Raw genomic sequence first — 21,267 nt, 5'->3', positions numbered from 1 at the left:
GCAAGCTCTGGCCAGAGGTCAAGCCTGCCCACCCAGTAGTCCAGGGGTTCATCACTTCTCAGAGCGTCCACATCGGCCGTTAACCCGATGTAATCAGACACCTGTCGGTCTAGGCGTTCCCTGATGCTGGATCCAGATGACATCTGTCGATGGTTCGGCTGAAAGAATGACCTCATATCAGAAGTCACCAACACATCTTCAAACTGCCCTCTTCTTGCAGGCGTTGTTGGATTGGTACCCGCAACTCTTTCTCTGGGAGTGGGAATTCCTCCTCTGCAAGTGCACGCAAAAGCAGAATGCAGCATTTCTCGAAGCAAGGTCTGTAAGTGCTCCATTCTGACAGCCCTCTGTGATGGTGGTAACATTTCCGCCATTTTGTGTTTGTACCGGGGGACTAAGTACGTTGCCACCCAGTACTGGTCCTTGACCTTTATACTTTTTATATAAAGTCTCTGTTAAAACACTTGAGCATGAAGGCCCCCATTTGCACTAAACTGGAAGCGGTGTGGTGGCCTGGCTCCTGCTCATCATCCAGGATAATGTCGTCCTCCTCGTTCTCCTCTCCCCATCCAAGCACAACAACAGGGATCACAGAGAGGTTTAAAGCATGATCTTCTTGCTCCTCCTCATCCACCCCGGCACCATCCTCCTCTGACTCCTCTTTAGACTCCTGTTGTAGACTTGTCTCTGATAGAGTAGCCCCCCTGGGAATTCATCCAGCATTGCGACTTCCTCATCTTCCTGCTCCTGCTCCTCCACTGCTTGATCAATGACAGGACGCTCCATAAAGAAGGCATAAGGTACGATGTCACTGATGGCGCCATGGCTGCGACTGACCAGTTTGGTGATCTCATCAAATGGCCGCAGAAGTCTGCATGCGTCGCACATGAGCAGCCACTGGCATGGTAAAAAAAAACAAGCTCCCTAGAACCTGTTCTGCCGCAGAGTTCGTACAGGTAGTCGTTAACTGCACGTTTCTGTTGAAGCAGCCTATCAAGCATATAGAAGGTCGAGTTCCATCGCGTCGGGCAATCGCAAATAAGACGTCTGAAAGGCAGATTGTGTCGAATTGCTGCACGACTAAGTTTAAGACGTATGCCATGCATGGCACATGTGTAATTTTGCCCTGTTTCAATGCGCTAAGCAGATTGGCACCGTTGTCACATGCCACTTTACCAACTGTCAAATTGAGCGGTGTTAGCCACTGATCTGCCTGTGAACACAAAGCTGAAAGGAGTGCAGGGCCAGTGTGGCTCTTGGCTTCCAGGCCCAACAGACGCAGCACAGCATGGCAATATCTCACCTGGCATGTCGAATAGGTTCTGGGGATCTTGGGCAGGCGCAGCGGAAGAGACGCTAGCAGCGGAAAAGGAGGAGTCAGCTGAGGAGGAGAGGGAGGAAGATGGAGTAGGAGGAGGAGAAGAAGAGCCAGGCCTGCATTCAATCCGTAAAACCAAATCTACATGGGTGCCACGGGCTACATGCTTGACGGCCATCAGAAGGTTCACCCAGTGGGCAGTAAAAGTTATATACCTTCCCTGTCTGTGTTTGCTAGACCACGTGTCTGTGGTCAGATGTATCTTGGCACCAACACTGTGTGCCAGAGGTACATTCACTTGCCGCTGAACATGGTCATATAGCTCTGGGATGCCCTTCTGTGAGAAATACTTCCTTCCTGGGACTTTCCATTGAGGTGTTCCAATGGCCACAAATTTTTGAAAGGCCTCCGAGTCCACCAGTTTATATGGCAGTAGTTGGCGGGCTATCAGTTCTGACAAGCCAGCCGTCAACCGTTGGGCAAGAGGGTTATCCGGCATCATCAATTTTTTACGCCCGAACATTTGGCCCACGGAAGCCTGCCTTTTTCCACAAAAACGTGAGGACGGCATGATGGCAGGTGGAGTGGAGGATAAGGAGAAGACAAGGCTGGACGGTGAGAGCCTGGAGTGTGGCTTTGTGGGTTCCGTTGCTCCCACTGGGCTCAGTGATGGCAGCTCATGTGCCTTCTTAAGGCGGTCATCCCTAGGTGAGTGTTGGGCTTACCGCGACTTATGCTTTCACTGCAAAGGCTGCATATGGCAACACTATTGTCAGCAGCGGACACTGTAAAAAAAGCCCACACTGCGGAGCCATGTGCCAGCATCCTGGGAGCGCCAGATGTGACCTCACTCCTGATACATTGTCAGTCTGCTTTGTCCTTCCTGTGCCATCTACGTTCCGTCTGCTTCTCCTCCCTATCTGCTGGTCCATATCTCCCTCTGAATTCCCCTCCTCTTCCTCTCTTGTGGGCACCCACGTGACATCCCTAGACACGTCATCATCAACGTCACCTTCCCCACTGCTATAATTAGAGATCTCGGAGTAGGCAGCAACACCGGAGACCATCCTCCTCCTTGGGCTAATAAGGGTACTGTCGTCAGATTGCTGAGTGGCGGTTGATGCTACCTCCTCTTCCTGATCCAATGCCAAGAGTGGCTGTGCATCGGCAATGTCTTGTGATGGATCGGAAAATAATTCCTGTGACTCAAGCGGATGGTATATGGTGGTGGTGGTGTTGGTGGTAGTGTCTTTGGGGGTGCACACAGCAGAGAGTGAAGAAGAGGGTGCAGATCGAGAGGATGAGGAGGGTACAGAAAAGTAAGGCTGAGTGAGCCACTCAACCAAGTCTGGTGTGTCCTTTGACGTAATCACACACACCTTCTGCAATTTGCCACTTTGGCTCAAGTCTGTTGCTCCTGCCCCACCCCTACCACCCCTGCGGAAGGGCCTGCCTCTTCCTCTGCCTGTCATTTTTTAAATGACCCTGTGACAAAAGTCTCTAGAGAAGTGCAGTATGTATGTGGAAGAAGGTATACAACACCCTGCTTCAATCTGTCATTTTGGGGGCCACTGGTCTATCACACCAGTTATAATACTTTTTTTTTAATTGCGTTGATCACTCTTTGTAGTATCGCTGCAGAACCGCTCAGCAGTCACAATGCTGCACAGTGGAAATGCACTATACTATGCTTTCTATATGTGCAAGTATTTTATATGTTTATTACACCCCTATATAATGCACACCAAATAGTACACCTATACCAGCCCTGACCTAATAGTAGCTAGCTAGTAGCTAGTGAAAGGCAGACTGTCCCTGCTCCAAAAACCAAACTGTCCCTCCCTATATTGAGAAACGACAGCTGCAGAATCAGTCAGCAGCACTGCATGCAGTGCACTATGATATGCTTTCTATATTTGAAAGAAAGTATATTATCCATGTACAACCCTATATACTGTACACCTATAAAAGGACCTTTGTGGACCTAGTAGCTAGTTATTTGCAAACTGTCCCTGCTCCAAACACCAAACTGTCCCTCAGTCCCTACACTGATAAAAGACAGCTGCAGAATCGGTCAGCAATCAGCTCAGTAGCACAGCAGTCAAGTATAATATGCTTTCTATATTTGAAAGAAAGTATATTATATGTCTACAACCCTATATACGGTACACCTATACCAGTCCTTAAAAGGACCTTTGTGGACCTAGTAGCTAGCGATTTGCAGACTGTCCCTCGGTCCCTACCCTGATAAAAGATAGCTGAAGAATCGGTCAGCAATCAGCTCAGTAGCACAGCAGTCAAGTATAATATGCTTTCTATATTTGAAAGAAAGTATATTATACATGTACAACCCTATATACTGTACACCTATACCAGTCCTTAAAAGGACCTTTGTGGACCTAGTAGCTAGTGATTTGCCCCTGCTCCAAACACCAAACTGTCCCTCCCTACACTGATAAAAGACAGCTGCAGAATCGGTCAGCAAGCACTCAGCAGCACAGCAGTGCACCATAATATACTTGAAAGAAAGTATATTATAGGTGTATTACAACCCTATATACTGTAAACCTATACCAGTCCTTAAAAGGTCCTAGTAGCTAGTGATTTGCAGACTGTCCCTCAGTCCCAACACATATAAAAGACAGCTGCAGAATCGGGCAGCAGTCAAGTATAATATTCTTTCTATATTTGGAAGAAAGTATATTATACGTGTACAACCCTATATACTGTACACCTATATCAGCCCTTAAAAGGACCTTTGTGGACCTAATAGTAATAGCTAGTGATAGAATGACTGTCCCTGCTCCACACAGCATCCTTTCCCTACACTGACAGAAGACAGAATGTAAAATGGCCGCCAGATCAGGTCTATTTATAAGGTGGGGGTATGTCCAATTGTCCATGTGCTGAAATGTCTCAATTGGCTGTCCTGTACCCCATGATGGATGTGTCAAAGTTCTTCACAATGTAAACAAATATGGCCGCCGCGAACAGCGCCAGAAGTCCGCCTGTTTGACGAATGGCGAACAAGCAAAATTCACCACAAACCGACCGCCGGGGCGAACCGCTAGGCCATCTCTATCTGACACACCACTGATCGCCAAGCTGCGATCAGTCATACAAAACTGTTCCCAAACTAAATAATTTTCTTCCCACAAACAGAGCTTTCTTTTGGTGGCATCTGATCATCACTGGGTTTTTAATTTGTTGCTAAACAAACTAAAAAAAAAAAAAAAAAAAAGTTTTTCTTCATTTGTTATATCATTTTGTTTTCTCCTTCACTGACAGGCACTGATGAGGCTGTACTAATGGGCACTGATAAGTTGGCACTGATGAGGAGGCACTAATATGTAGAATTGAGAAGCACTAATATGTAGAATTTATAGGCACTGATAGGCGGCATTGATATGCAGCACTGATGAGGAGGTACTGACAGAGATTACTGATGGGCATCTGTTAAGGGCACTGACAAGCATTACCGATAAGCACAGACTGGCAGCTGATGGGCACTGATTGGCATTGTGGTGGGCATCTCTTATGGGGGCTGCGCTGATAATCAATGTGCTGATTATTAGGGCACATCCCCCCTCTGACCAGAAAGCCGCCGTTCAGCTCTCCCAGGCAGCTCGAACCAAGGAAAGCCAAATACCGGCACTTCCTGGTTCACGCTGTGATTGGTCACAGCTGATCACATGGGAAAGAGCCTCCATCAGAGGCTCTTTACCACGATCGGATATGTGGTATGTCAGAGTGATACACCACACCACCAATCCCCGAGCACAACTGATCACAGCTTACCATGCTGAATGTCATATGACGCTCAGTCAGGATAACTGTTTCAAATAGTTTTATTGAAAAGTCAAGTAGTTCCCACTGGAATAAGCAGAATAGTTTACAGTGTTAACAGTAACAGAAAGTAATCAGGTAGGCTGCTTCCTAAGTTTGCAGAAGTAGATATACCAGAAAAATCTAAGGCAGGCCCATGGACCCTTTATGTATAAAGTATAGCGAACATACAACATCCGAGGAAGGGGCCGGGTAGAAGCAAACTTACGGATTCCAAAGAAGGAAAATCATTTAACAAACATTGTTGTAATAACAACTATTACCAGGGGTAATGGTAGAAAGAAAAGTTCCGCTGGGTAAGTTTTACATATATAGGAGAGAGAGTGAGGGGAAAAGAATGTAGGAAAAAGGGAGAGGAGTGAGGAGAAAGAAAGAAATAGGGACACAAAAAGGAAAGGAGGCGATACCAGAGGGCAGGATAGAAGAGGTAAGAGGGAAAGGGTGTGGTCGGAAGGCCCACAAGAACCACGGACCGCAAACTGGTGCCCGTTCTGGGCTAAGGAGACATAAGACGAGTATCAAAATCTTTCGGTAGGAAATGGTCCACCCAAGGTTGCCATATTTTATTAAACAACGGGATCCTATCCAGGACGACTGCCTCTATCTTAGCATGAATCATTGCCTGTGTAACTCTATGTTTAGTTTCAGTTATATTCAGGGAAGGTGTCCTCCAGGCTCTCACAATCGTTTGTTTAGCCGCAGTTGTTACTTGGAGAAAGAGTCGGTTTTGGGCTTTAGTAAGATCTTGGGGTAGCCAATTCAGCAAGGCCATTGCTGGGTTAGGAGCCACGGGGTGTTGTATCAATTTAGTTAGCAGGTGGAAGACCGAGGACCAGAAATTTGCCACGATGGGACAAGTCCACCAAATGTGGAGATGGGTGCCCCGGTCTTTGCAACCTCTAAAACAGTCGGGTGAGTAGTTAGGCACAAATTTGGAAATTCTAGAGGGGACCAGATACCACCGCATCAGGACCTTATAATTCGCTTCAGATGCTACTACATTCTGTGAGGAATTTTTGGTATTGGTCCATATATCAGTCCATGACTCTGTATCAAGATTAAGTGATAAGTCTGTGGCCCACGCGGTAGCATAACGTGGAAGGTCTTCAGATACGGTGGAAAGACAAGAATAAAGGCATGAGATAATGCCTGGGGCATGTGGATCTGAGGAGCATATGGATTCAAATTGGGACATAGAGTTAAGATTGGGGCTGGATTTAATGTGCGTCTGAAAGAAATGGACTATCTGTAGGGGGCAGTTGGGCCTGCGTCTGTAGGTTAGGGAATGTTGTGAAAGAGACACCTGAAGACAGGTCACATACTCGAGTAAGGCGTGCGCGGGACCAGGCCGAAAAGGCGCCTGGTTCCGTGTAGGCCGGATAGAAATTCGGGTGACCCATGAACGAGAGCAAGGGGAGATGAGGAGATAGTAGTTTAAAAGGGGTGCGTACCATGCGCTAAATTTTGAGGGAGTGACACGTAACGGGGTTAGTAAGTGATCTGCATGTCTGAGGGGGGAGCCAAAGTATATTGGAAACGGAGATAGGGTGAGCCTCCACTGCTTCCAGACTGACCCATAGCGGGATTTCAGACATAGCGTGGTAGAGGGCCATTTGCGATAGCTGAGCTGCATAGTAATAGTTTTTAAAATGTGGTATCCCTAGGCCCCCTTGAAGCTTATGTCGAAAAAAATCATAGGTCTCGTATTACCCCAAATATACTTGAAAGTTCGACTTTGAATAGCCTTGTGAAAATATAGTGGGACCGTGACCGGGAGTACTCTATATAAATATAGTAATTTTGCCAGCAGGGACATTTTTACCGCCGCAATGCGTCCAAGCCAGGAGACACATAGAGGTTTGCCAGCAATTAAGGAGTGATGACAGATTGCGCAACATGGGTAGATAATTAGTTTGGTATAGGTGGGCTGGGTTACTAGTCAATTTAACTCCTAAATAGGGAATGTAGGATGTGGACCACTGAAACGAATAGTTAGCACGCAAACATTGGAGAGTCTCTGTAGGGAGGGATACTGCAAGAGCTCTAGACTTAGCCTGATTTACCTCGAGACCTGAGACTTGTGCAAATGTATCAAGGAGTTTAAAAAGGTTGGGCAGGGTAGTATGGGGTGAAGTGATAAATAGGAGGGTGTCGTCCGCAAAGAGGCATAATTTATGGGTTGTGGAGGCTATCTCTAATCCTTGGATATCAGGGTTGGATCTGATCAGGGCTGCTAATGGCTCGATGGCGAGAGCAAAAAGCAGGGGTGACAAAGGGCACCCCTGCCTATTTGGATCGGGAATCTGCTAGAACTGAAGCCGGAGTAGCGGACAAATGCTTGAGGATGGGCATATAGGGCGTCAATCCAGCAAAGGAAATGGGGGCCGAAGCCCCATCTATGCAAAATTTGTTTGAGGTAGGGCCAAGAGACGGTATCAAAAGCTTTACGAATATCAAGGGATAAAAGGTGCATGGGGATACCTCGGGATCTAGCTAAATGCTGTAGTAAAATAACCCGGCGTACGTTATCACTTGCTTGGCGCTTGGGAATGAACCCCACCTGGTCTCTATGGATCAACCCTCCAATGTGCGGATTCAAGCGTGAAGACAAAATCTTTGCTAGGAGTTTTATGTCAAGATTCAAGAGTGATATAGGTCTGTAGTTGGACCATACGGAGTGGTCAGTATCGGGCTTAGGTATCATAGAGACGGAGGCTGTGAGTGTATCACTACCGAAGGTGCCCCCTTTTAACAGGGTGTTAAAGGAGTTAGCCAGGAGAGGGGCCAGGATATCTGCAAATTTTTTATAATATAGCCCTGTAAACCCATCTGGGCCAGGTTGTTTATTAGGTTTAATTAATTTGATAGCCTGGAGTACCTCAGAAGGCAAGATCTCTGTGTCAATGGCAGTGCGAATCGGGGTGGAGAGGGAAGGGATCGGTAGATCACGGAATAGGGCCTCAGCCATATCCTGGGGGAAGGAGGCGGGAGATTCGTACAGTTTGGCGAGGCGTTTGGAGAATTCATTAACTATTCTAGCCGGATTACTAGTATGGGTTCCATTATGCACTTTAAGCCTAATTGGTTTGTGGGTTCGCTCTGGTTGTCTAAGGCGGAGAGCCAGAAAAGTGTCGGGCTTGTTGGATTTAGTGTAGATAGTGTGATAGGCCCTGCGCAGAGTTTTGTCAGTAGCTTCTGAGAGGAGCAAGTCCAACTCCAGTCGAGTATTGTCTAAATTAGACTTGTTCGTTTCCGAAGGAGTGGTCTGAAACAGCAAAAATTGGTGTTGATATTCAGATTCTAGGTGTTGTAGATGTTTGAGCCTATCTTTTTTAAGAAAAGAGGCGGTGGAAATACACTTACCCCGTATAACTGGTTTATGGGCTTCCCATAAAAGAATAGGAGGGGTGTCTGGGGTGGCATTGTGCACGAGATAATCATGTAGTGCTACATCTATATCAAGCCGAAAGGATTGGTTCATTAAATACTTATCATTCATGCGCCAAGACCTTTCTTTAGATTTTGGTATAAGTGAAGAGATAGTGGTAATCACTGCACAATGGTCAGACCAGGTGATTGGATGAATAGAGGATTGAAGCAATATTGGGGAAGATGCTATGGGGATAAAAATGTGATCTATTCTAGAGAACGAATTATGGGGGTTGGAATAAAAGGAATAATTTTTCTTTGTAGGATTACATTCTCTCCAAGTATCCAGTATAGAGTATTGTTGAAGCAGGAATCGAAATTGAATCGATAATGATTGGTGGTCCGGTGCATAGGGGGATTTATCAATAGATGGGTGAATAACTAAATTTGAGTCTCCACACATAATCAAGGTGCCTTTAAGGTGGGTTTTGATTACCTGAAAGAGGTGTGAAAAGAAGGGAATGGGATTAGAGTTGGGAGCATAATAGGAGACTGTCTCTTGAAGTGCCACTATACCTGCCTGTAAGGATACAAAAGTGCGAAATGCTTTGACCCGTTTATTGTTAGGGTTAAGAGTTAAGACCTTTTACATTTAACGATAATATATTCAAGGGGGCCATAAATCAAAATGTGGGTAGAAGATATGTTGAAGCCCGGGATTCCCCCGGGCCAACCGGCCATAAACAGTAGCAAAGACAAGAAGGGGGGGAGTAAGTACGTAAGGCGAAGCATGAGAAAGTTGGTACGAAACGGGAAAATCCGAATCGCCCGACTTTAATGTGTGTGGTCTCCACGGCTGGGAATCCTGCCATAGAGAGAACGCACTAGGTTGGGGGGGGGGGGGGAGCAGTGACTATCCCCCGCAGCATACCGGGAAAGGAGATAGCATTTTTGGTGCAAGTACAAGATATAGCATAGCAGTTTAAAACAACTCTAGTAAATGTAAAAAGAGTAAACTTACAATAAACTTTGTAGAGTATAAAAAAAAAAAATAACATTAAAGCTAACAACATTATTGTCAAACCCTGCGTGAAGGAGAGGGGGGGAGAGGGGGGGAGGTGAGAGAAAAAAAAATGGGGGGGGGGGGAGAAGGAAGGGAGAGGCAGGTCACCATTAAAGGTGGCATAGGGGAAAGCTATTGGGTACGGTTTTCATGACAGTCTGGAGGAGCCACGGTGGTGAGGAGGGGGAAGAAGAGGGGATAAGCAATAAAAATCAAAAGTCAAAAAACAAAAAACAAAAACAAAAAACAAAAGCAAAGTTTCTCCAAACACACAGGAGCCCATTAAACATGACAGGCTAGTCGAGCCGGTAGGCCAGGGCTCAGAGTACCCGCAAACTTGGGCAAGGTAGAAAAGTCAATGATGAGGTGGTAGAAACAGCTCAGCGGGGCACAAAGACTCTAGGACTATAGAGGTTTACGGCAGAGGCCTTTGCTGGTGTACCCTTCCGGATGGATCGCGGTGAGCGCAGGTCCCTGGGGTCTCGCTTGGGGGTAGCTGCATGAGGATAAGGGGTTAGGCGAGCAGGGGTGCGTGGAAGTGCAGTCTCAGCTTGCTGATCTGGAGTAGTCAGATGCAGAGATTCAAGGAGGCGTTGCAGAGCTTCCGGAGAGGTACAGGTGTATTGTTGACCATTGTGGGTGAAGTGGAGAGCAAAAGGGAATCGCCACATATATTTAATTTGGTGATGGATAAGTAACTGTAGTTGCGGCTTCATGGCTCGTCGCTTTGCAATTGTGAGGGGAGCCAGGTCAGTGAACAACTGGTATGTGTGGCCCTGAAAGGTGAGAGTGTCCTCTTTGTTGCGGGCAGCTGCGAGAAGTTGTTCTTTAGATCTAAAAAAGTGAAGTTTCACAATAATGTCTCGCGGGGGGCCCTCAGGTTGACGGCGTGTCAGGGCTCTATGAATCCTGTCAAACTCCAGGCGTTCGATCGGGATCGATGGGGAGAGTTCTTGAAATAAGGCCATGGTGAAAGACTGTAAATCTAGCACTGATTCTGGAATGCCGCGAAGGCGCAAATTGGACCTTCTGGAGCGATTCTCGGCGTCTTCAAGCCGAGAAAGTAGCGCAGCGTTTTCCTCACGGAGGGCCAGTTGTTCCTGGGCATGTTCTCTAAGGGTTAGTTCCATATCATCAGCCCTGGTTTCAAGGTCAGCAGTGCGCTGTCCTAATTCACGTATTTCACGCGTCAGCTTAGTAGTTATTTGCTCTGAGGTCGCTTTAAGGGCCTTATGAAGCATTTTTTCTATATGGGTGAGGAAGTCTGCTTGTGGCATACCTGGGGTTGGCAGTGCTGGGAAGTCCTCCGAGCTGGGTCCACACTCCTCATCCATATCATCGCTGTGCTGGTCAGCTGTATCTGTGGGAGAGCTGGGGCGCTGCGAGGCGGCCTGCGCTTGTGCTTTCGCCGCCATCTTGGAAGAGGCCCGCGCGAGCGCTTCCTTGATAGGCTTCGGCTTCGCTTTACCCCGGTGTCCCGTTAGGACCATCCCGGGGGGTGCACGGTGGTATCGGCGGACCGTATCGGCGGGGTGCGTGTTCGTTTCGCTGTCGATGGCTCAGTATAAACCCGGAACCGCTGCGGGGAATGCGGAGCTCTAATGAATCATGTCAAACTGCGCGCATGCGCCCCCTCAGTCAGGATAACTGAACCACTTCCGGCCGTCATTCTGCTATAGGCCGGGCAGGACGTGGTTAAAGAGCAAAATAAAAGCTGGGCCTTGGCAAAACGATGTCGCTGTGAAAAGGTGCAGCTGGTTGAGAAAGCTATGATCTTTGTTGGAGATTAGTTTTGCATAAAAAAGAGTAACTCCACTTTTGTTGAGGAAAAACATTCCTCTCTGGGTAATCTACAGTGGATATAAAAAGTCTGCACACCCCTGTTAAAATGTTAGGTTTATGTGATGTAGAAAAATGAGACAGCAATAAATCATTTCGGAAATTTTGTTCACCTTCAATGTGACTTATAAACTGTACAACTCAATTGAAGAAAAACAAACTGAAATCTTTCGGGTAGGGGGTGGGCTGGAAGTAAAAATAAAAAAATAAAATAAATGTGGTTGCATAAATGTGCACACCCTCTTATAACTGGGGATGTAGTTGTGTTCCGGTGTTCTGCCAAAAACTGTCCGGCCATCGAATAGTGTCCGCCCCCTGCTGCGCAGAGTACAGAGGAGAAGGAGATTCCGAAAGTCTACAAAGAAGAACGGTGCCTGCGCACAGAGTCCAGGTGCAAGCCCCACCATCCAAGTAGACATACAGTAGCACATAGTAACAGGGCCCCTCGCAGGCTCACTTTGCTCACCACGCTTCGAATGCCATGCTTCGATCGCCACGCTTTGGGCATGGCCTCGGTCCGCTCGGTTATTTTTTATTCTGACTCTTATGTCCACTTGTATGGTGGGGCTGGACTCAGTGGGCAGGCGCCGTTCATCTTTGGAGACCTTCGGTGTCTTCTTGTCCTCCGTACTGCGCAAGCGCAGTACTGGGCAGGCACTATCCGATGGGGGACAGTATTCGACACATCACCGGATTAAGCAATCATATTTAACATGAATTTGAGTTACAGCATGGCTCTCTGGTGGTGCGGGTACAGCGTGGCTCTCTCTGTCTGGTGGTGCGGGTACAGCGTGGCTCTTTCTCTGGTGGTGCGGGTACAGCGTGGCTCTTTCTCTGGTGGTGCGGGTACAGCGTGGCTCTTTCTCTGGTGGTACGGGTACAGCGTGGCTCTTTCTCTGGTGGTGCGGGTACAGCGTGGCTCTTTCTCTGATGGTGCGGGTACAGCGTGGCTCTTTCTCTGGTGGTGCGGGTACAGCGTGGCTCTTTCTCTGGTGGTGCGGGTACAGCGTGGCTCTTTCTCTGGTGGTGCGGGTACAGCGTGGCTCTTTCTCTGGTGGTGCGGGTACAGCGTGGCTCTTTCTCTGGTGGTGCGGGCACAGCGTGGCTCTTTCTCTGGTGGTGCGAGTACAGCGTGGCTCTTTCTCTGGTGGTGCGGGTACAGTGTGGCTCTTTCTCTGGTGGTGCGGGTATAGCGTGGCTCTTTCTCTGGTGGTGCGGGTATAGCGTGGCTCTTTCTCTGGTGGTGTGGGTACTGCGTGGCTCTTTCTCTGGTGGTGCGGTACAGTGTGTCCCTCTCTGGTGGTGCGGTACAGCGTGGCTCTCTCTGGTGGTGCGGTACAGCATGGCTCTCTCTGGTGGTGCAGTACAGCATGGTGGTGGCACTCGCTCTGGTGGCGTGGGTACAGCATGGCCCTCTCTCTGGCTTCCCCAAGCACAGTCCTCTCTTTTTCCTTTAGTAGTCACTCATCTTCTTCCTGGGTTCCAGGCTCTCACTCTTTCCCCCAGCAGAGTGCATGCTGGGGGCTGAGGTCTGCTGCCCGTGGACAACAATGGGGTTTACAATCCTCCAGTACTACGTGTCCCAGGATGCACTGGTAGCCTCTTCTGATTGACCCTCTACTGTGGCCAATGGGGACAGAAACAAATCGGCAACAAGCTGAGCAGCCAAATAAGATGAGAGCCGCACTCTCCTGGTGTCCTGGTTGCCAGGTGCCCTTTGGCTGTGGGGCGCATGTGTGAAGCGACGGCCTGGGTTGTCATGGATGGGTTTAGTAGGTGGAGAATGCCTCCGCTCCTCCCACCTCCACCAGTGGCTAGCCTTGCATGTCCCTGCATGCAAAGCAGAACATCAGCGGCCGGCCCTGCATGTCAGAACCTGGACTTGCATGTCACAGCCAGACACGCGGCCCAGAGACCCCCGGCCCACCGGGCAAATGCCCTATGGCCAGTCCGGGCCTGAAACTCCCAAAAGCATGTGGGAAAATGTGTTATGGTCTGATGAAACCAAGGTTGAACTTTTTGGCCATAATTCCAAAAGATATATTTGGCACAAACACAGTAGTGCACATCACCAAAAGAACACCATACCCACAGTCAAGCATGCCTCTGGGATGTTTTTCTTAAGCTGGAACAGGGACTGTTATGAGAAAAAGGTCGGGTCTCATAGCTGACAAATGACAGTGATTAATATATAACCAATGGGATATATCCGATGCCTTCTCATATGTGAGAGCTGAAGATACGATCGGCCATCTGTTGATAAGAGATGTGCTTTTGAACCAGGTGCTACTGGTAAGTGCATAACCCATAGGGATTTGCACAGGAGGTGTGGTGGTGGACTAATGAGATTCTGAAGGATCTGCTAGCAACACTTGCTAAGTTTTTATATATATATATTTTTGCTTGCATTCGTTTTGTTTTGACTATGAATTATTATTGAAACATTGATGTACTTTTTTGTTTCTAGCATTTGTAATGGACTTTTTGGTTTCTTGCATTTGTATTTTTATATCTTTTATTGCAACCAAATATATGAATAGACATATGCCTATTGAATATGAGGAATATGTATGCAGAGTTATCCATAGAGGAACGAATTAAGTTTAAATAACATACAGTATTTATGCTTTCTTTTTGAAATTATATATATATATATATATATATATATATATATATATATATAGAAAAGAAAGGAAAAACCGCGCCTGTCAAGTAAAAAATCGCTAAGAAAAAATTAAGCAGCAACCCAAATGTTATACTACATTTGGCATAAAAGAAAAAAGAGTGGGTTGCGCTAAAAAAAAAAAAAATTATTACTATAAACAAAATTACACCAATGTGGAAAACTCCGAAAAATTACTTAATAATTAGTCAATCCTGTGTAAAAAAATTAAATCACATGAAAGTAATTTGTGCTGTATCAATGAAGATAGCAAATATACATCAATATTGTTCATGAAAACACCATAAATGATAATGGATTACTCTGATGCAGTGTGAACAATGAACAAAGAGAAAAAAGGGATATTTTTCCAAATAACCAATTGACTTGGAGTTTTTGGAATTAGATATTCTTTTTTAAGGACTTTATGGACACTTTAACACTTTTTATAATCTTTTTATGACTTATAATTATGTTTTATTAATATATCAAGTCAATTGGTTATTTGGAAAAATATCCCTTTTTGGTGTAATTTTGTTTATAGTAATAATTTTTATTTTTTTAGCGCAACCCACTCTTTTTTCTCATATATATATATATATATATATATATATATATATATATATATATATATATATATACTTTTTATATTATAAGGTTTCTTACTGTGTGTAGGTTGATGTTTACATATACTTAGTTAGGTGACATTTACATTTTTTTATATTTATAGTATTGTTTAAGTTTTTTTTAAAGCGCTGCTAGTGCCTTTGTTATGTTCATCGTTGGTGACTTTCTTTGGCACCAGATTTGAGAATTTTGGAGTAATATAGCAGCAGCTATTGTTTAGCACTTACCGTGAGTGCTGAGGGAGTGGGATTTTACTTTTCTAATATCTTGCTCATATTTTCATATATATATATATATATATATATATATGTGTATGTATATATTTTTAGTAGAGACCCTAGAGAATAAAATAGTAGTTGTTGTTTTATGTCACACTGTATTTGGGCAGCGGTTTTTCAAATGCAATTTTTTGGGAAAAAAATTACTTTAACAAGTTCAATACCGCACGCCGTCATATGACGTCCTTGACTTTGTGCTGGGATACCTGCAGCTACAGGAATCATTCAGATATCATTATTTGCAGGCGGTGATTCTGTGCATGATGAGGCAGTTCCATCGCTTGATCGTTTTTATAGGTGAATGGAGGGGACGCCCCCCCTCCCACCACCGTTCAGTGCTTCTCCGGGCTCTCTCGTGACATTGGGGGCCCTGAGAAAGAATCGGACACTGCCGGAAGATGACCATAGACAGTCGGAGGCCCGGGTGCGATGTTATGACGACACACCCGTACCCCGCATGGAAACAAAGCCACGATCGTGGCTGTCGGCATAAGATTGGTGAATTTTTTTCCAATCTCATGCTTTACAGCCTGGAGGAGAGATGTGGGGTCTTATTGACCCTGCATCTCTCCATAAAGAGGACCTGTCACGATAGATACCTATTTCAAGGGATGTTTACATTCCTTGTAATAGGAATAAAAGTGATCAAGTGATCATAAGTCCCGCCCACATATGTAAACACCAGGTGAGGTATTGCCGCGTGCGTTAGAGCGAGAGCAACAATTCTCGTACTGGACCTCCTCTGTAACTCTAAACTCATAACTTGAACAAAAAATTTAAAGCGTCGCCTATGGAAATTTTTAATTACCAAAGTTTGGTGCCATTCCATGAGTGTGCGCAATTTTAAAGTGTGACATGTTGGGTATCTATTTACATTATTTTTTATCAGTTTTTTTCCCCAAAAAAGGGGTTTGAAAAATTATTGCACAAATACTGTGCCAGATAAAAAGTTGCAATGACCACCATTTTATTCCCTAGGGTGTCTGCTAAAAGAACATATATAATATTTGGGGGTTCTGAGTAATTTTCTAGCAAAAAAATTATGATTTATACATGTAGGAGAGGAGTGTCAGAATACAGTAGGCCCGGTATTGAAGTGGTTAATTAAAGTTAGCGCTTTTTTTTGTAAAATGTGAAATATTTTATGCCATGAGAATTGTGATCTTTAGTCTAAGCAAAAAAAAATGTGATTCTCATTTTGGCCAGAATCGTGCAGCTTAAATATTATATATATACATACACACATACATACATACACACACACACACACATTTTTTTTCCAAGTGTGTTGCAAGTACAGCTCTCGAGGAACCAAATTTTTCAGAAATACAAACACTGTATACTAATAATTCCTCAAAATACATAGTATAACTTAATGCATTTACCTCTGTCTCCAGTGCTTTCAACCTTCGATCATGTTCCTTGATCTCACTGAGCTGTTTCAATGCAGTGTCAACCCTGCAGAAATAAGAACAGGTGACTGACTGGAGTAGGTTTACAATAAATGATTAGTGCACTTTTCACAGGTAATCAGACAAGGCATACAAATTCTCTAAGCATTAGACATGTGCATTCGTTTTCGTCCAAATGCATTTTCATGCGAATTTCACGTATTTTCGTTATCGAAAGTGCAGTATCCGAAAAAACGAAAGATCTGACATAAACAAATGCTTTATTTTCATTTTATTTGCGACAACAGTTTGTTATAGATAGGAGATTCGACATGACGCTGACAATAAAAATCTGTGTCTATCGAACCTATGGTCGAATGTGCCTAACCTTAACTCTATTAGTCCAAGATTATTCTACATAGAGAAAAGATTTGACATAGAGAGAAAAGATCACTGCTGGAATTGGGTGGGGGAAGTAAAATAAAAATAATGATGATGATGAATTTTATTGGCTGATTGTAACCAAAGAGGAGGAGCAGTAAAATAGCTTGAACTAAGTACACACATACAGCCAACTTACTTTCACTTATAGTCAATCTTAGCTTGTCCGTTTGTCAGAGAACCTGAATTATTTAGCAATTAAGCATAAGCACAGCAGCAGAACAATAGCGATGCAAGCTACAGTTCAACTTAACTTTTTCATAATAATCTGCTGCTATTGTGTTAGTGTTGTGAACTTGATAGTGATACTAGTGTTGCTAGTGTTGTGATAGCCTCAGAGGCTGCCCGTGTTGATTCAATATTATAGATTGAGATTCTAAATAGATTCTATATACCGGTTCTGATTATAAGGTATATATTTACTGATCGTACTGTTGCTTTAAATTGGCTTCCATTACTAACAGGAACTGTAGTATATTACGCCCACTTCCTGCCCAGCAGTCATATTCGATAATCTTTCTACAGTGAAGGAAGCATGCTAAAGACCTCCACTATTTTTTAATACTGGCCTTGGAAGCATAAGTCTGTAAGTAAGCAGTCATTAGTTTTCAATTAGTTAGTATATGTTCTACGAATGCAACTACATTTTATATGTTTGGTGGGATATTTCTGCCAGGAAGTTCACTCAGCTAGGCCACATTTTTGCTAGCTAGTGCCTTAACAGTGTTGAAGCATGCCTATTACTATTTGCATTTGTAATGTAATTTTAAATGCTAATTCATATTTTTATAATTTGTGTTTTGCAGTTTTAAAAAAAACGTATTCTCAGTAAAGATTACAACTATTAGCCCTTCCTCTTGAGTCTTTATTGGGAAGCTGTTAGCCTTGTACTTTGAACACATTGTGAGGGTAGAGCAGTAAAAAGACTTTTAACACAGCGGGCCTAGTTTAAAGAAGAGTGGATTCATTCTGCTCATCATCAGCTAACCTTTACAGCCACAGACACTACAGAGAAGTAATTTGTTTCATCATGCAGCACACAGACAAGGATATTGCACCAGTCATCCCTCAGCATACACAAGCAGAGGAAAGCATACACAATATGCCAACCAACAGGTCACGCTGCACAACCTCTAATCTCTAGTCAGACGGATCAGACATCAGCTAGTGTTGAATTTGACAGGTCCAAGTGCACTAGCTCTAGACATTCAAGATGCTCTATCCTGTTGTCCAGCAATGCTGCAGCTGCCAGGGCCCATGCAAAAGCAGAAGCCGCGCATGCACTGGCTTCCTATGCAATACATGAAGCTGAAATGATAAGAGAACAGGGCTGCATAGATGAAGAACATAATGATAAAAGCAAAAAGAAAAGCTGAAACACTTAGCCCTTGTACACACGGTCGGAGAATCCGTCGGAATGTGTCCTATCGGACCGTGTTGTCAGATAATCCGACTGCTTCCGTCGGAATATCCGTCGGACCCAATTTTCCAACTTGTTGGAAATATTTTCCTACAAACTGGTCCGATCGGACATACTCCGATCATGTGTAGAGAATTTTGATCGGACAAAGTGCCACGCATGCTCAGATCAAATTCCTACACCAAAGCTATTGACTACTAGTGTGAACATAGTCCCGTCGTAATGAAATAATGTCATCACGTTCTGAATGATGCAACAGTTTCGGACACAATCCGTCGGACAAAATCCAACGGATTTGGTTGGCAGAATGTCCGACCGTGTGTACAGGGGCTTAGAAGAAAAGCAGAGATGAAAGCATCTTTACATATTATCAAGCAAGAAAAAACTGCTTCAGCAGCCTTAGCTGAAGCTAGTGTGCTCATGAGAGCTGCCGAAAAACAGTACAGAGAGCACTCTGTGATAGATACCCAAATGACACCACTCCAATCCAAAGCAACAGTGAGTATGTGCAATTGCATGCGACCATGTGCACAGATCAACAGTCTATTCATGCATTGGAATCGTCAAAGGTCCCACTAGCAGCAGACAACTTTGATATCACTCGATGCTACAAAACTGAACCAGAACTTTACTACAACAAGCCAAGTAGTTACATACTCAGAGACCAATCTGTTGGTCCTTCAGGAAATGGTGACATAATCCCTCCTCGGGAAAATATAAATCCGACCTATAGCAGAAAGACTTGCAGTAAACTAGAACAACCACACAACTAAAGTGGATTTAACCAAGCACCCCCACCATCTTAGCAGCTACAGACATGCCCTGTGTTTGTTCACAGAAAATGCCCACCTGAGGCAGCAGGAGCCACAGATGTGACAAAATACTTGATACGCCGTGAAATGGTGAACTCTGGTCTCCTGAAGTTTGATGATCGTCCAGAAAACTATTGGGCCTGGAAGTCATCTTTTCTAAGCAGCACCCAAGACTTAAATCTGAAAGACAGGGAAAAACTTGACCTACTCTCCAAATGGCTCGGACCAGAGTTCACTGAGCAAACCAAAAGAATCAGGTCAGTACATGTTCATGATGCGACAGCAGGGCTTACAATGGTATGGCAGAGATTGGAAGACTGCTATGGGTCACCTGAAGTAATTAAAGATACACTTCTAAAGAAAATTGAAAATGATCCAAAAATAACAAAGAATCAGAATCTGAGAGAACTTGTTGACATACTTTTAGAGCTGGAGGCGGAAAAGGCTGGTGGATAACTGCCAAGCCTCTCATATTTGCCTAGAGTACATGGAGTCAAACCAGTAATCGAGAAGCTTCCTTACAGCTTACAAGAAAGATGGATCACGCAAGCATCAAAATACAAGGAAGATCATCAGGTGGCATTTCCACCTTTCTCCTAACTCGCCAAATTCATTTGAATCTGTCAGGGCTGCCTTAGCCTTTCCTCCTCTGGGATGGCCGCTCAGCTGTCGGCTAACTGCCAGCTCTCTTCTCTTTCCACAGTTACTAGTTGTTCCCGATGATGCTCGTCTGACCTGCCTATTTAAAGCCTTCCATCTCACTTTTGCTTTGCCTTCACGTTGGTCACATCACAAGGAACCATCTCCTGACTGGCTTGCTGACATCCCCCCTGGCTTCTTATCCTGCTTGCAGTTGCTCTCCTTGGATCCCTGACTTCTGGCCTGGCTGATTACCGGATCTGGTTAATGAACTTTGGACTGACTCACTACCTGATCTGGCTATGCTTAACTACGCTTTTTTCTATTTACCTTTTAATTTTTATTAGTAAACAAGTGTGATTTGATTGTACTTCTGTCTCTGTCTGTTTCATGGTTTCTGACAGTACGTGAAGGCCATTAATTCAGAAGATACAGTCAATCCACTTGTTGGTTATATTTTTTCCAGATTCCAGATTGGATGAGCATGATCACCGCATGGATCAGTTTGCCTTGGTGTTACAAACGCTCCTGAATCGCACGGCTCACCTGGAATCCCCCACGGTGGCTGCTCCGGTACAACCTGAGTCGCAGGCCATCCCTGCTGTGCGCCAGTCTCTGTGCAGGCACTCGCCTCGAGTATTACCTCTATAAGAGGTATGTCTGGTTCTGCTCCGCTTCCCCAGCGATTTGGGGGTGGTCCAGTTCAATGCAGAGGGTTTCTCAATCAGGTTGAGATATACTTCGAAAAGCTGCCCCAGGCATTTCCCACCGACAGAAGCAAAGTAGGTTTCATGATATCTTTGCTTACTGAGAGAGCCTTGGCCTGGGCTAACCCTCTATAGGAGATGCAAAAACCTGTTGTCTTGAGTTACCCTCGGTTTGTGGCCTCCTTTAAAAGGGTTTTTGACATTCCTGCATGCTCCGCTTCTGCTGCCAAGTGCCTCATGTCCATCAGAGTACGAGAACTGTTGCTGACTACGCCATTGTATTCCGTACTCTGGCAGCAGAGGTTGCTTGGAACAATGAGGCCCTCGTGGCTGCTTTTTCTCATGTTCTCTCGGACTCCATCAAGGATGTGATAGCAGCCCCAGATATACCCACTGAGCTGGAGAGCTTGATCTCATTTGCCATCCTCATTCACTCCAGACTCAGAGAGAGACTCTCTCTTAAGGAGCGCTTGCGGAAGCCTCCTGTACATTTGCCTCCAAGCTTTGTAGTCCCACCCATGCCTCCCTCACCTCCCATGCCTCCTGGTACCAAGTTGGCCAATGAAGATGAACTCATGCACCTGGGCTTCATGCGTCTCTCTGCGGATGAGAGAGCCTTTAGGAGGAGGGAGAGATTGTGCCTTTATTGTGACCAGGCAGGTCACTTTTTGAAGTCTTGTCCTACCCGTCCAGGGAACGCCTGAACCTTGAGGTCCTGTCATGGACAGACCTTAGGTGGCGTTGTTTTGTCCCCAGTTATCCAGAAGGATAAGCCCCTGGTTTTGGTCACCCTTTCTTGGGCCGAGTCGTCCATCGAGATACAGGCTCTAATCGACTCTGTGGCTGCAGGCCTGT

At 45.2% G+C, this 21,267-nt stretch overlaps 1 protein-coding gene across 2 annotated transcripts in view; it reads right to left on the bottom strand.

Annotated features, from left to right (window-relative positions):
- The window catches only part of TRPM4 (transient receptor potential cation channel subfamily M member 4), an 864,058-nt gene that overhangs the window by 47,279 nt on the left and 795,512 nt on the right, over positions 1-21,267 (bottom strand). For both annotated transcript variants that reach the window (XM_077457078.1, XM_077457079.1), the window contains exon 23: positions 16,388-16,460. In XM_077457078.1, the coding sequence (XP_077313204.1) occupies positions 16,388-16,460 (73 nt within the window). The remainder of the gene's footprint in view (positions 1-16,387; positions 16,461-21,267) is intronic.

The sequence above is a fragment of the Lithobates pipiens genome, unplaced genomic scaffold (genome assembly GCF_037356315.1).
Source record: "Lithobates pipiens isolate NorthernLeopardFrog02 unplaced genomic scaffold, aLitPip1_a1.2 Scaffold_27, whole genome shotgun sequence".
NCBI lineage: Eukaryota > Metazoa > Chordata > Amphibia > Anura > Ranidae > Lithobates > Lithobates pipiens.
Note: the sequence above shows the minus strand (reverse complement) of the source record. Positions and strands in the feature narration are given on the sequence as shown.